This window comes from Scardinius erythrophthalmus, assembly GCF_964197995.2.
Source record: "Scardinius erythrophthalmus genome assembly, chromosome: 17".
In the NCBI taxonomy this organism is placed as follows: Eukaryota; Metazoa; Chordata; class Actinopteri; order Cypriniformes; family Leuciscidae; genus Scardinius; species Scardinius erythrophthalmus.
Genome location: NC_138237.1, coordinates 37,185,979 through 37,202,038, shown reverse-complemented (window position 1 = coordinate 37,202,038; position 16,060 = coordinate 37,185,979). Strand labels below are relative to the sequence as shown.

At 41.1% G+C, this 16,060-nt stretch overlaps 1 protein-coding gene across 1 annotated transcript in view; it reads right to left on the bottom strand.

The window, feature by feature from the left end:
• Positions 1-16,060, bottom strand: part of oatx (organic anion transporter X) — a gene marked incomplete at both ends in the record, with an annotated part of 36,050 nt that overhangs the window by 3,176 nt on the left and 16,814 nt on the right. The window contains 4 exons of the mRNA XM_081390508.1: positions 2,082-2,190; positions 6,626-6,840; positions 6,984-7,099; positions 7,585-7,708. Coding sequence (XP_081246634.1) covers positions 2,082-2,190; positions 6,626-6,840; positions 6,984-7,099; positions 7,585-7,708 — 564 coding nt within the window. The remainder of the gene's footprint in view (positions 1-2,081; positions 2,191-6,625; positions 6,841-6,983; positions 7,100-7,584; positions 7,709-16,060) is intronic.

The following is a 16,060-nucleotide window of genomic DNA, read 5'->3' as shown; positions in this document are numbered from 1 at the left end:
AAATAAAGTAGTATGCGTATTTGGCGTGCTGTCCGAGGAGAGGGCTCCGAGCTCGGTATTTTGGCCCGAGCCCAGAGAACTCCCCCCGTATTTCTGGTTAGGAAAGTAACCAGGCGAGTGTGAGGAGACGGGGTGATAGAGAGCTGCTGAAAACTGTTGAGGAACATAGGTGAGTTGAATGTGTATATATATATACGCCTCAACTTATTTTGCTGAATAAAAGGAGGAGCAACGACCTTGAAGAACGAGTGAGGAACAAGCCTGGACTTATGTTGTGTTTTATGTTTCATTATTTGTGACAGCAGTCGTCCGTGAGGGGCTGCTGTCTTTTGCTTTCATTTTGTATTTGTTTATTTTACGTTATTAATGTATACGTTATTAAAGTATAAAGCTCCATCGTTATCAGCATAGTTCAACGAGTCAGTGTTTCTCGAAACCATCGTTCTAATGAACATTCGCAAACAGCATCGCAAAGTTGTGTGTTTGGAACAACAGATCTCGACCTGTGGTAAGAAGCATTCTTGTTTGCATGACATGTTGACTTAATAAATCTTTATCTTGAGCCAAATGAGCAAGCTGACATTCAGTACAATTTATATATTTTCTTTAGGATACATCCAAATGTAATTTACGTCTTTTAGTTTGTCAAGAGATTTAAAGCATCGTTTTTTTAAGAGTGCGCATGTGCGAACGTGCTCTAGTGTGTAAGAACGAGCCTATGAGTGAATCTGGAAATAAAGCAAAATAACTGAGAAAAATAAGAAATAGCCTCAGATGCCATGTCTGTAATTTATAGCAAAACTTCTAACATTAATTGATCTCAAACAGATTCATTAAAAATAGTTATTACTCCACCACCTGCATGAAATCATTAACCACTGTGGTTGAACGACCAATTTGCGACAATGCAGTTTCAGGAAACAGTCGTACTAAGGTAGTATAGCAGCGAGTTATGTTGTTGTACGGAAAACACACCCCTGGATAGCAGTATCGAGTTGTCAGGCTCTTTTTTGAGCCTCCTTGGTAAGCAGTCCTTAGCGTAGAACGTAGCTAGGTCTCCTCTCGCTTTAGAGAGTCGTCTAGAGCTCGGTCAGGCTGGCTACACTGGCCCGCATGTCTCTCTGTGAGCCTTCTTAGTGGAACCACCCTTAGGGAAGCTTTGTTAGGTTTCCTCTCAATTTAGAGAGTCGTTGTGCTGAGACCTCTGCTCCTCGTTTTCCTGAGGCCTCCAGGGGGTATAGTGTCCCTTGAAGTGACAAGCAGGATATTCTTTATCCTTGGCCATATTACCTTGAAGGTATTCATAAAAATACCAGGCCCTGAGCTCTGCACACAGGGTATGTATACAGGGTTTCTGGCCCTAGGGAATATTCACGACAGCCGCCGGTGCGTACCATCTAAGAGAGGGAAAGGTGACTCCGGACCTAGCTCCGTGGAATCATAGAAGTTATGTCAGCTGTTACAGCACTCATTCCTTCAGCATTGCGATGTCGGTATTAGTTCCCGAAAGTGTCTTAGGATGCAGTGCGAGTTTTCTCATTTAAAAGGGACCGTCACGGTTAAAAATGTAACCCTGGTTCCTTGAGAAGGAGAACGAGACACTGTGTCTCTTTGCCATGCTTCAGGTATGCCTGCCCATGTCTCCTTCAGACAAAAGAAGTTGTTGACGTACTACAGGCACCCCTTTTATACTCTGGTCACACTGGTGGTGACGTCAAAGACTGTCGTCGGTCACGATTAGACACATGCTTCAGACTCTGGTCGCACTGAAAGTGTTCCTCAAAGCTCCCTAGGACGCTGTATCTCATTCCCCTTCCCAGGGTTACATTTGTAACCGAGACGATTTTACTATACTGTGGCACTTATATTTAGGACTATAATATCCATGTTCTGTACAGTCCATTCAACAGTGATGGTATAAGATAACAATGCCATGATACTGAATGAATATCCCACTATATTCATATACAATGGTATTATGGTGCAAGATTCCATGGGACTATATTGTACATTGTTGCATAATAGCTTAATGGTTTAAACAAAACTATAAGACAGATTCTATAGTTTATGTTTATTCTGACCTGATGACAGTAGGGTAAAGCTCTCCAGTAAATAGGTAGACACAAGTAAAGGACGATGACGTGAAGCCCTTCCCAATAACGGCAAGCGCTGTCCTTGTAAACTGCATATCTGCAATGACAAGCAGCTTAATTACCAGTCAGTATGAATTATTAAGATTAGACACACCCGTGTGTGTGATATTGTAGCTTGTGTTTTCACATGACATAAGACATTAAACAAAACTTTCAGCTAAACCTTGTTTCTTGGGAAATAATAACATTTTGTATTTTTTGCATTATTTGCATACATTTTTATCTGGATTTGCACGTTCTGAATTTTTGTTTGGCATTTGCATGGATTCAGCATAGATTTAGTGGGGGCATATTTGCGCCATTGCACGATCAGCTTAATTATTTTAGTGAATAGGGAGCTAAAGCAGAACAGACAGCATGTGTACTGATGTACTCAACAACCAGTTACACCTCTGATCAGTACTAAATAGTATAAGGCTGAATTTGTGAATTTGAAATTGATCAAAAATAATTAGTGCATTTATATACTATAAAATGACAATACACTGATTAACCACAACATTAAAAGCACCTGCTTAATAACATGTAGGACCCTTCATGCTGCCAAAACAGCTCTGATGTGTCGAGGCATGGACTCTACAAGACCGCTGAAGGTGTTCTGTGGTCTCTGGCACCAAGACATTAGCAGCGGATCCTACAACTCTTGCAAGTTGTGAAGTGGGCACTTCATGGATCAGATTTGTTAGTCCAGCACATCCCATAAATGCTCAATGATTTTGAGATCTGGGGAATTTGGAGGCCAAGGCAACACCTTTAACTCTTTGTCGTGTTCCTCAATCCATTCCTGAACACTTTTTGCCGAGTTAGCAGCAGAATGGAAACTACACTTAAAACACTTACATTTTTAATACTACAACAAACTACACTCTGGCATGACAACAGTGCCTCACATGCTCCCTGTAAAAGAAAAGAAAACAAGAAAAAAAGGAAAAAGTGTGGCAGGGTGCATTAGTTTGCTGAAAGAGGCCACTGCCAACAGGGAATACCATTGCCATGAAGACAATGTTTGTGTCGTAGTAACATCCACTTGAATGTCAGAACCCGAGGTGTCCCAGCCGAACAGCACAACACTGCGTCCGCCAGCCTGCCTTTTTCCCATAGATTTCCTATGATTGTCTGCCATCTCTTCACCACACACGCACATGCCCATCCACCTGATCTAAAGGAAAACGTGATTCATCTGATCAGGCAAACTTTTTCCACTGCTCCATGGCCCAGTTCTAAAGCGGACTGCTATAATACTGTGTGTTGTTACACTTTCTGTCATGGGCAGCATTATGTTTTTCTGCAATCTGAGCTACAGTAACTCTAGCTGTATGTATGTATCTGATCAGACCAGACGGACTAGCTTTCATACTGCATGTGAATACTGGGAACATCCCACAAGACTTCTTAGAAATGCTCTGACCCAGTTGTCTTAGCATCACTATTTGGTCTTTGTCAAAGCAACTCAGATCTTTTTGCTTTACCATTTTCCCTGCTTCCAACACAATTCAAGAACTGACTGTTCACTTGCTGCCTGATATATTCCACTCCTTGACAGGTAGCATTGTAACAAAATATAATCAATGTCATTCACTTCACCTGTCAGTGGTTGTAATATTGTGGCTGACAGGTGTAGATATCCCTGTATGACAACTTTTATTAATAATCAAGAAACATTAGATTAAAAATCCTGCAGAGTTCAGCTACAACCATAATCAGACACACCTGAACCACCTAATTAACCGTCTGGTGCTCCTCGCATGGTGATAAAAAAAATCTGATTTTTTGTTTCAATTAAATAAATGTACTATATTTTAGTTCTATAATGTTTTTTTTATTTCATATTTTGTATTTTGTATTTTAGGGGATTGTATGGTACTAAATTATATTTATGCTCTAGTTATAATCCACTTATTGCCAGTAACCAGTTTTTGTAGTCAGTAACAACTTAAACTGTCATAAATCTTGTGATAAAATTTTCTCTAAAGTTTGGTCTCTTTTTGAAGACACTTGGCATAATATTGCTGAAATGAAATAAGTGAAAAAAAAGTGAACTTAAAAAAGTTATAGAAGTTTATGTTTATGGTTATGAAAAATTTACAAAAATACTGTTTTAAATTTTTATATGAAATATATTTGAGGTTGATATCTCAAAAATGTAGCTTATGTATCTTAAAAATGTATTTGGTGCATTACCAAAAATGTTCACTAGATGAAATTCGCCTTCCATTAATTTCCAATGTGGCCATTTTTAACCGCGAATACAGTGTGACAATTTTTTTCTCCAGGACCATTACACCTTTTCGAATCACGTCCATGAATTATTTTTTTTTTTTCACAAGGTAAGTGCCAAAGCCTTTACTAAATTATTTTCGGTCAAAAATGCCTGAAGAGTGCCAGAGGCAGGGCCGGCGCTCCGCACACGCACATCACGCACTGCGCGTAGGGCACCAAGTGCTTGGGGGGGCACCAAAAAATCTGGATCGTGAAAAATCATCACAATAGGGTACTAGTATAAATAACAAATAAAATATGTCTAAAGCATGTTAATATTGGGTTTAAGTGGTCGTTCAATGAGGCCTATTATATGTTGATCCGACGAAAACTATGTGTGTTTTTAAGTGGTCCAGTGGTAGAATTTTTGCCAAGCGTGTCAGAGGTTCTGAGTTCTAATCCGCACTCATATAGTTTTTTTTTTTTTTTCTCATCAAAACCGATTATGTTTTTTAGTGGTTGTATATCAGGCAGGGACACTTTTTGTGCTTTTTGTTTTCTAATTGTACCGGAGCGAATAGAGAGTCTCTCCACAACGGATTGAAACGCGCGTCTGAGTGAAGCCAAGCGGGAAGGAAGTCGACCGGAAGTTGAAGTCGACCGGGTGCCGCCATCTTGTAGCAGAACTTCACTTGCGTTAGCAATCCCATTGACTTCCATTCATTTTGGCGTCACTTTGACAGCGAATAACTTTACATCTGAGGCGTTTGAAGACTCCATTTGTCCATTTTTTATTTCTAAAGAAACACGACAATGTATAAAATGCTCCATTATCTTGTAGCTTATGTTATGGCCCCGTAGAAGCAGTTTTTGTAAAAGTAGGCTAACGATTGCGTCATAACCACGCGACTCTCTGTCGCACACTAGAGAGATTACCGTATGGACGGGAGGAGAAGCTCGCGGGCAATCGGGGAGACGTGGAGGCAAAATGACAATATAATTAATCAGAATACTTAGCAAAAGTTTCTCCTGCTCCAAGCTCATGGACAGCTCCTAATCACACTCTCCGTCTCTGCAAGATTCGGAAGGGAATGATTCAGATTTCTCTTGGCACAGCTACTAGAAGACAGACGGGTTGCTCACGTGGTCCGTGTAACGCTTTGCTCGGTTTGAGTCTGCGCGTCAGGAAAGGAAGTGCTAAGAAATCGCTGAAAACGGGCTTCACTTGTCTCAATTGAGTTCCAATGGGGTCGCTGTGTCCATTTCTTTTACTGTCTATGGAGTGAAGGCTGTGCGCGAGCCAGAAACAAACATAGTATCCGCGCCACTGATCGCTCGGCAACGAGCACTTTGATCAGTTGATTTAAAAAAACAACACATTTCAGCGCTTGATCGACTCTTATTTCAAAAACGAATTAAATGAATGCTCTGCTGGTTAACTGGAGATGTTTTGTTTGTTTGTATTGGTACATTCGTGCCGCGAGATGTTTCAAAAGTGGTGGGGACATGTCCTACCCGCAAATTACGCCTATGCATGTCCAGGGGCGTCGCTATAGTAGTGCAAAAGATCCGGGGCTTTAGCCCTGCATGGCTAATATATATATATTTTTTTTTAAACTTTGAAACTGCAATTAGAAAAAAAAAAAAAAAAAAAAACACAATCTCAGTGTTTGTATATTTTCATATTCACAGAGTTGTCAAATTATGTACAGAATTATTATATTGTGCCTGACCTTTGCACTTTTAACTTTCTGTGTTTACATTGTTCAGTTCCAAATCTGTGTTTTTAGTAATTGTGGTGGTATTTGGTATTTATAATTTTAACCTTTATATTATTTATTTCTTTTCATGTTTGGTGGCATTGTTAATGTAAAATTATTTATTTGCAGCAGTTATTTTGGAAGTAAAGAGAACCTAACTAAGAAATTCTGAATGGTTGTTATTCCCTTGGTGGGTGGGGGGTGGGGGGTGGGGGGTGGGGGGGGGGGGGGGGGGCGCCACCAAGCATTTGTGCTTAGGGCACCCAAATGGCTAGCGCCGGCCCTGGCCAGAGGGTTAATGTGCTCAGGGTTACTTAAAAACCACATCCAGCTATGTCTGAGCAGGGTTGGAACTGAAGCCTGTAGGAAGGTAGCCCTCCAGGAGCAGGGTTTATTAAATGTTATAATTATTATTTATAAATCCGTGTCATCACATTAGGTGATTAGCCATTGCATTAGGTGAATGATTGTAGCGTCAATGGCATCATAATAGAAAGAGAGCTATTGTCTTACCTTTAGGAACAAAAATGTTGGCAAATATTACAGATGCTGACACAAGTAGACACAAGCCTTGGGTCAAACGTCGGCCCAGAAAGCTCAACATCAGAAGAGCAACCAGTTTAGCAGGAAAATCTACCGCCCCAAAGATGACCTGCATTAGATAGATGTTCACCCCAAACTTCTGCAGGTCCATGGCCAGTCCATAATATGCAAAGCTAGTCGAAAACCTGTTAGGAAGAACAGTAGTCATTTTTATTATTGATTTTTAATTTATGTATTTGTATTTATACACAAAAGAAGAGGCGTAACCACCATCCAGGTGTCTTGCATACAGACATTGAAACATTGACATGTTCAAATTGATTCTTACCAGACGAACATAAGGCACGTGGATATCTTCCTCATGGTTGGTGTTCTCATGAGATCAAGCGCAGTATACATTTTCTTACTAGACTGAACTTCTTTTTGCATGTGTGACTCCAGCACCTAAACATCAGCACATCCATAAAACCATCAAAAACACACAAAAGTTTGGGTTAATTTTTCTTTTTTTTACAAAATTAAACATCTTCAGCAAGGATGCATTAAATTGATCAAAGGTGACAGTAGATAAGCACATTGTTACAAATATTCTAATAAATAAATATCAACCTTATATTCATCAAACTTTTGAACTTTATATTCATCAAAGAATCCTGAAAATAAAATGTATCACGGTTTCCAAAAAAATTCTAAGCAGTACAACCTCTTTCAACAAAAATAACAATAATTATTATAATAATAATAGAAAATAATAAAAGCACCAAACCAGTATATTAGAATGATTTCTGGAGGATTTTTTGACTGGAGTAATGACTGCTGAAAATTCAGCTTTGCCATCACATGAATAAATATAATTTAAAAAACAACCCTAAACTTTTGATAAGTATAGTGTTTAATTATGACACAGACATGAAAGGCTGATGTGAAACCTCTAAAGTGATCTTTTCTGCCATCTCGGGCTTGCCGTTGATTTTAGCTACGTGCTGGAGACGCTTCAGTGCCTCCTCAGAACGACCATTCAGCACCAGCCAGCGAGCAGATTCAGAGAACCACCTTTGACATGGAGACATTTTTTCAGTTAGTTAATGCTTGCTACATTATTTGTACTGTGTGCAGAATTTCTATAGTTCTAATTAGTCTACATAAATTTTAAACACACTGGTGACCTTTTCAGAATCATATTCAGAATCACACTGCCATTTTCTGCACAGGCTGAAAAATGACAAAAGACTCATGATTTTTTGGAGAGAAAGTGACAGATTATAATTTTAAATGTACAGTAAGTATTGAGTTTCAACTTACCTTAAATATCTAACGTTACTATATATATATAGACAACAACAACAACAACAACAACAACTTTAAAGCAGTTCAAATGCTGACTTATACACTACCGTTCAAAAGTTTGGGGTCAGTAATATTTTTTAATGTTTTTAAAGGAAGTCTCTTCTGCTCATCAAGGCTGCATTTATTTGACTAAAAACAATAAAAAAAAACGTAATATTGTGAAATATTATGACAATTTAAAATGACTGTTTTCAATTTTAATATATTTTAAAGTGTAATTTATTCCTGTGATCAAAGCTGAATTCTCAGCATCATTACTCCAGTCACATGTGTCACATGATCCTTCAGAAATCACTCTAATATGATGATTTGATGCTCAAGAAACATTCATTATTATCATCAATGTTGAAAACAGTTGTGTACAATTTTTTTTCAAAATTCTTTGATGAACAGAAAGTTCAAAAGAACAGCATTTATTTAAAATAGAATATTTTCTAACATTTAAAATGTCTTTACTGTAACTTTTGTTCAGTTTAACTCATCCTTGATAAATAAAAGTATTGTTTTATTTTATTTCTTTCACCCAAAAATAAAATAAAATTCTTACTGACCCCAAACTTTTGAACGGTAGTGTTTAATGTTACAAAAGCTTTCCATTTCAGATAAATGCTGTGCTTTTGAACTTTCTATTCATCATAGCATCATGAAATAAAAACTGTTTTCAATATTGATAATAATCATAAATGTTTCTTGAGCATCAAATCATCATATTAGAATGATTTCTGAAGGATTATGTGACACTGAAGACTGGAGTAATGATGCTGAAAACTTTGATCACAGGAAAAAAATTACACTTTACTGTATATTCACATAGAAAACAGCTGTTTTAAATTGGAATAATATTTCACAATATTACTGTTTTTGTTTGTTTTTTGATGTGGATGTGCTCAGCATCGCGGCAGGGGATCTAGAAAATGAAGCCTTGCCATTTCAGACTGCACCCATGTACGAGGAGCTTGTGGAGGTTGTAACTCGTGGGGTGGCCAAATTAAATATTAGTTGGCCACAAGAAAGGCACAGATCATAGCCTTCATGCCGGGGTCATGGAACAGGCCTTTTTCATCTCGCCTGACTAATCCCCTGGTGTTGGATTATAACAACATCATGGGGGTTAGAGAGAATGGTTATGAGATGATGCCGCGGGTGGAAGAGGCTTTGGCCAGCTACCTCTCCCCCGATGTTGCGTCATCCCTTAAGGCCCCGGCGCTACCCACCAAACCCTGCCTAACTACATCTGCTTTGGTGGGCAGAGCTTATATGGTGGCGGGTCGGACTGGTGCGAGCCTGGACACCATGGCCATCTTGCAGGCTTACCAGGCCTGTTAAAAAACCTTGATGAGGGCGAGGGTCCCACAGCTGAAGATACTGCCAAGCTGCGTAAAGCCAAAGATCTGTCTCTCCAGGTTCCCAAGGAGACGGCCTGTGCCATCGGCCACTCCATGGCAGCGCTGGTAACCACAGAGAGGCACCTGTGGCTTAATCTGTTGGGCATCAAGCAGAAGAACATAGCCTTCCTCCTTGATGCCCCTGTCTCGCCTACTGGCCTGTTCGGCGACGCTGTTTATGCACTCGGTGTCAGGTTCCAGGAGACAAAGAAGCAGTCAGCAGCATTAAGGCAATATCTGCCTCGCCAGTCAAGGTCTAAAAAGGCTGCCACCAGGGGGCAGCCTCAGCTGTTATCAAGCTCCTTGTACTGGCAGGGTCAGAAGGAGAGTGTCGCCTTTAGAGCTCCCCCTCAGATAGCCTGGGACTCAAGGTGGTGCTCTCACTCACAGCCTCCTGAGAAGGTGGAATTTAGGACCGCCGGAAAAGAGGTCCTAACTCATTTGGGACCTCTGAGGTCCGGGAGAGAGTCCGACATGACAGGGTCAGTCTACTTCTGGCAGCCCCATTCCTCCAAGATCGCTTCTCTGCTGGTCTTACCCCGTCCACACTTAAGGTGTACATGGCTGCCATTGCGGCTTTCCACGCTCCTATAAGTGATGGTCCTTTGGGAGGGCATCAGCTGGTCATACGGTTCCTCCGTGGTGCATGGAGGATGAGGCCTGCGACTCGGACCAGAGTCCCCACTTGGGATCAGGCAGTGGTTTCTCGAAGGGCTGGTTGAGGCCCCCTTCGAACCTCTAGAGTCGGCTGTGGCCAAGAACCTGTCACTTAATGTGGCCTTTCTCCTTGCTATCACCTCTCTTAAGAGAGTAGGAGATCTCCAGGCGCTCTACATATCTCCACAGTGCCTGGAGTTTGCTCCCGTCTTGGCCATCTTGCACCCCAGACTGGGCTGAGTACCAAAGGTGCCTTCGAATGTGGCGAGGTCAACGGTTCTGCAGGCTTTTTATCATCCACCTCATGTGATGGCGGAAGATGTGAGACTTCATTTGCTCTGCCCTGTAAGAGCACTTAATATCTATTTTCAAAGGTCTTCTCAGTGGAGGAAATCGGACTGGTGTGTTGCGAAGTTGCTGGTGTGTTTCGGGTCACCCAAGAAGAGGCTCCCCGCTTCTAAACAGACCATCAGCACCTGTATAGTTCAGGCTACTTCCCTGGCCTATCAAGTGCGCAGTTTGCCTTCAACTTTGGTCGTGAGGGCTCACTCAACCAGAGGCATGGCATCCTCTAGAGCCCTCCTTTCAGGGCACCTATCCATGAGGTATGTGATGCGGCACATTAATGCTGTTCGTCAACGGCAGCTGTCACTAAAGTAATCTTCAGTAGGCTAGACCTTCTCATTTAACAATGCTCGTTTAGACCTTCTTGGACTGTGAAAGCATGGGCACTCATTCTATCCTTCGTGGCCCAGGGAAAGAAGGACACATTTGAAGGCTGCATTTGAACGTCACTGTGAAGCTTTCGGCTCTCAAATGCAGGCTTCAAAAGATGCAGGCTCTGAATTTGTACACAGCTATAGGAAATGTGCAGAGCGATGGATGCCCAGGACCAGGACTAAAAATCACTCCCAGTTCTTATTAGTAAATTAAAAACATGAACCTAGAACCAAAAAGTTGTGCAGTACATCAGCAATTAAAGCTCATGGTTTCGATTACCAGGGAATGGACTTGATGAAACTTGTTCTGCACCTTGAATGCATAAAAAGTCACTTTGGATAAAAGCATTTGTCAAATGCCATAAATTCACCAGCTCATAAGTGTGATTGGTTGGAGAATAATACACTGGCTAAGCTATGTGTTTTTGAGTACTAGCTCCTGAGCAGGGCCGAGGGCCACGAGAGAACGGCGAGACTGGTGCGTCGCACAGGTGACGCTCATCAGCAATCACGCCACAAGCCTCGCGCCATCCTGCTCGTCACACTGACTCTCATGAGCTAGTACTCAAAAACACATAGCTTAGCCAGTTGGTCACATTGCACAGTTGCATTAAATCCACCATATCTTTGACCTCAGATCTTTGAACAAATACAGTACAAGAGGAAATACAGATTCAGAATGTTGACACACAAATCCCTGCTTCATTCTGTACAGAGGGGAGACTGGATCATTTCAATCAACCTAAAGGATGCTTATTATCACATCCAGATCCATCTCCAACAAAGAAAATTTCTAAGGATTGCCTTCGGGGAAACATACAACATACAAATTCAAACGTGTTCCATTTAGCCTTTCTCTAGCACTCCACATATTTACAAAACATGCGGAGGCAGCATTAATATCATTAAGGCAACAGGGCATTATAATACTAGCCTAACTTGATGACTGTTTCATTTGTGCCAGGAAAAGGGAGATGGGGGAGGAACAATGACAGTAATAGCACATTTAAAAGCTCTGGGGTTTGTAGTGAATTAGAGGAAGAGCTAGATAACCCCAACAACAGCTGTGTTATTTATATAGGGTTGAATCTGAACTCTTTAACCCTCTGGGGTCGGCAAACGCGCCGGCGCGTTTTGCTGGATTTTCTTCACATTGTAGCACTATAAACTTAAATTACTCCGTCATTTATGGTCATACAGAAAAAAGAAATATAAAAAATGAAATTTTTACTTTTGTATGTGTCCACTTACAATCAAATCAAAACATTGTGCTTTTGTAAAATAAAGAAAATAAACAGGGTGTGCGTTCTGCCTCTCCGTCGCGGTGAACTTTTTTTTCTTGAGCACGTCTAAAAACTGAAACAAAACTCAGCGAATACTTGTCACACATTTATGAGCCATACACCTTTATAAACATTTAAGTGTGTACTTTTAAATGATCGATTCAAACTGAAAACAAATATTCTCTGTTTAAGTAATTTGTATAAAACCAACAAGATGTCCAGCTTCTCAAACGCTTCCTAATTATTTTTAATTTGAACACGCCCACTCGCACAAAAGATATTCACATGCAAATCTCCACATGGAACGCGAACGTGCTCGTTACCTCAGAAACAAAACACCAAAACACTTCACAAGTCTCTGCTTTTCGTCGAGTTTGAAAGACGCGCCGTGAGCTTACATTGGATTTAGGCTACCTCAGAAGAAGAATAACGCGATTTGAAGACAAGAAAGATGTATGGTAAGAAATTCTTACATATTAGTTTGTTATTGTTGCATAAATTTCACATTGCAGTTGAACTGTTGCTAGATATATGGTGGATATTATAATATTTAGACCTGTGTTTACTGTTACTGTGTTTGTGGATATCTGCTCAAATGTAGATATGTGTATGGTAACCATAATGTTTTATATTTGAGCGCGATCGCGTTTGAATGTATCATATTTTGGATCGCGATCGTGTTTGAAAAGCACCAAACGGCTTCATGTTTTTACTATTATCTCATTTCATATCATCATAACGAATGGAAACATTTGAAGTAACATGATAATCGATATATTTTTCTCTAGCTTAGTTGTTACTGAAATATTTTGGAAGATTTATAGGCTGATATAGGTTAGGCCTATTGTTATTATTATTTTATGCAGCACTGCGCATAGCCTATGCCTACAAGGCACAACAAACCTGGTGTTCATTATATTATATATTGTTGGAAACATTTATGTGTGTGCAATTTTAACCTGAAAAATCTAAAATTTATTCCCAAAATCGTGCAGGCCTTTCTCTTGATATCAGTATGTTCACTTTTTTTTTTCTTTCAGGGCCCAGATGCCACTCCTGCTGACTTCAACATTCACATGAGCCTCTGTACATGAACATGGTAAAGTGAAAATAAAACACCTTGGAAATGAAAGGTATGTACAATGTTTTTAGGAATGGCACAAAGGTCTCTGTCTTTGGATAATTGTTTTCAATGAGTGCTTTTTTGTCATTTGTTGTGTATCTTTGGATTATGTTGTGTTGTAAATAAATCCAAAAAATCTAAAAGCCATTCTTTTTTAAATCTCCTCATTCTTTGTGCAAGGTTGCTCAGAATGATAGGGCCTGATAGCTCCTAATAGGGCCGTTAGGGGAGGGTCTTTGTCTTTCTCAGGTGTGAAAATCTCACATATTAATGAGCTCCCGCATAAAGCTTTTTCACACAAAACACGTCGTAAAAATTTTAAATCAATATTTTTTTCTTATCTGAATGAGCAGTCAGGGTGATTTTCACATAGTTTTAGAGCAAATATTCTAGGCTACGTCATACAGTTTTCAAAAGTCTTGTGAAGAAATAATCAGTATGGGTTTCATGACCTTATTTCAGTGAGAATTTTTTTTTGTATTTTCACAAACCACGCATAAATGTCATTATCTCAAAACAACAAACTTTTACACACATGCTGCTGAAATATTATTGTAGCAGAGTTTGTGCTGAATACAGTGTAATTAGACTTTAGCCATGAAAATGTCACAAGTAACACAAATAAGCACAAATGTCAGAGCATGTCAGAACACCTCCAGGGCCCAGAAAACAGCTCAGACCCCAGAGGGTTAACTTAAACATAACATATTTCCCCAGAATCTCTTTTTTTTTTTTTTTTTTTTTTTTGTATCCAGTATTATCCAGAAGGGAAGAGCATGAGACTGCTGAAAGAACAGGAGATGTCTTAGGGAGAGCCAGAAAAGACAAGGATGACCTAGGTGACTGAGATAGGCCCCAAATAAGTGAAGTTTGCCCAATATCCAATGAGCTAATTTAAGTTTCAAATGAAAGCATTCAACTCAAAATGGTATGACAGTTTTGTCTGGCTTAAGTACTCAATAGACAAAAATGTAGCATTTTGCTATTGCTGTCGCAAATTCGAATCAGTGACAAACTGCAGAGTCAGGGCTACAAAAATTGGAAGAAAGCCCTGTTCATTCAGAGAAAAAAAAAACACAGTTCACAGTGGCAGCATGGCCTCATGGCAAGGCTTTAAGAGTACAGAAGAGTATGGAGATATATACATGCAACACGCACTTCTCCGCCTTGACGTAAAGCTGGTTCTCCAGCAGCCGTTGTAGCACCTGACGGACACGTTATCCCCCTCACGTATCCGGATCAAATGGTAGGCATTACGGAGGTCTAGCTTGGTAAAGACCCTGACTCCCTGTAACAACTCAAAAGCTGATGACATCAGAGGCAGAGTATACCTGTTCTTTATATTGATGTCATTTAGACCCCGGTAGTCAATGCAGGGTCGCAGCGAGCCATCTTTCTTAACGAAGAAGAACCCAGCCCCAGCGGGCGAGGAAGAGGGACGGAGGAGGCCAGCATTTAAGGATTCCTGAATATACTTGTCCATGGCCTCTCTCTCAGGACCAGAAAGGGAATACAGACGACCCTCGTTGCAGTCACAGGTGGCCGCCAGAGTTCTGAACTGGATGGAGTATTCTGCAACAGAACGGCCGCCCTGACTTAACTGCACCAGCTGGGAGGCCGCCTGGAGCTTAATCATCTCCGCTCTGAAGTCCTCGAATTTGGAACAGAATGGGGCACGAGCATCCCACACAGCCGTTGCCCAGTCGCGGGCCCTTCCTTTCAGGAGTGTGATAAAGGCCACCTGGGACTTTTCCGTAACATAACGTCAAGGCTGGAGTGCTAAGACAAGGGAGCACTGAGACAGGAACGTACAGCAGGAATTGGGGTCCCCGTCGTGAGGTGGCGGACTATTGGCATGGGGTTCAGGCTCAGCATGAGGTAGAGAACGACCGTACGCAGCAACTGATCTGCTGGCCAAGGCTTCCCGCTGGAGTACTTGGATCTGGAGATTGAGATCTGCTACTTGGGCAGGCACTCAACCTCCTGTGAAGTGGCAGTTAACTGGCTGTAATGCTGTCCCAGAAGAACGCCCTGTTGACTCACCGCGTTTCTGACTTGGTCTGAACCTGCTGAATCCATTTTATGGTCAGACCGTTCTGTCAGGGAGAGACACGGATTCAGTTGCAGGTAACAAAATAGTTTATTTTGCTCTCAAATGAGCCCAGGAAAAAACAACAGGAACACAAAAAGAAAAGAGGAAGTCCAAATAAATGTCCACTGGGCCAGGAGAGCACTTCTCAAAAGAAACCAATTATAGCGTCACCCGACGCAGTGTCCAAGTCACACACTGAATTCCCTGAAGAAGGTGATGAGCACACAGAGAGGGTCTGGGGTGGTACATCCAAGTCCCAACAGAAGATAACACCTGGGCAGGCAGTCTAGGAAACCAGGCCTGGCAGGATGAGAGGGAGACAGTGGAAGCAGGACAAAAAAAAAAAAAGACAAGGCAAGACAAGGCAAGGCAAGGCAAGACAAGGCAAGACAAGGCAAGGCAAGACAAGGCAAGACAAGGCAAGACAAGGCAAGACAAGGCAAGGCAAGACAAGGCAAGACAAGGCAAGACAAGGCAAGACAAGGCAAGACAAGACAAGACAAGGCTAAGTTGATCACAGGAAAAGCTATACTCACAACAACAGTCTGACAAAAGACTGAACACAAGAGGATCTAAAATAGGGGAGATAATGAGGGATTAATTGACAACAGGTGTGAAGAGAACAAGGATAGTTAAGGATAACAAGTGGGAGGGGAGACGCCACAATGACAGCGGAGCACATGGCGAGCTATCAAAACAAGCACATGTGCACAAAAGACAACAAGGCACACAGAGAAAAGACAAAAACACAGCAGATCAGACCGAAGTCATGACAATATGTGAACTCAGATGGTAAAGT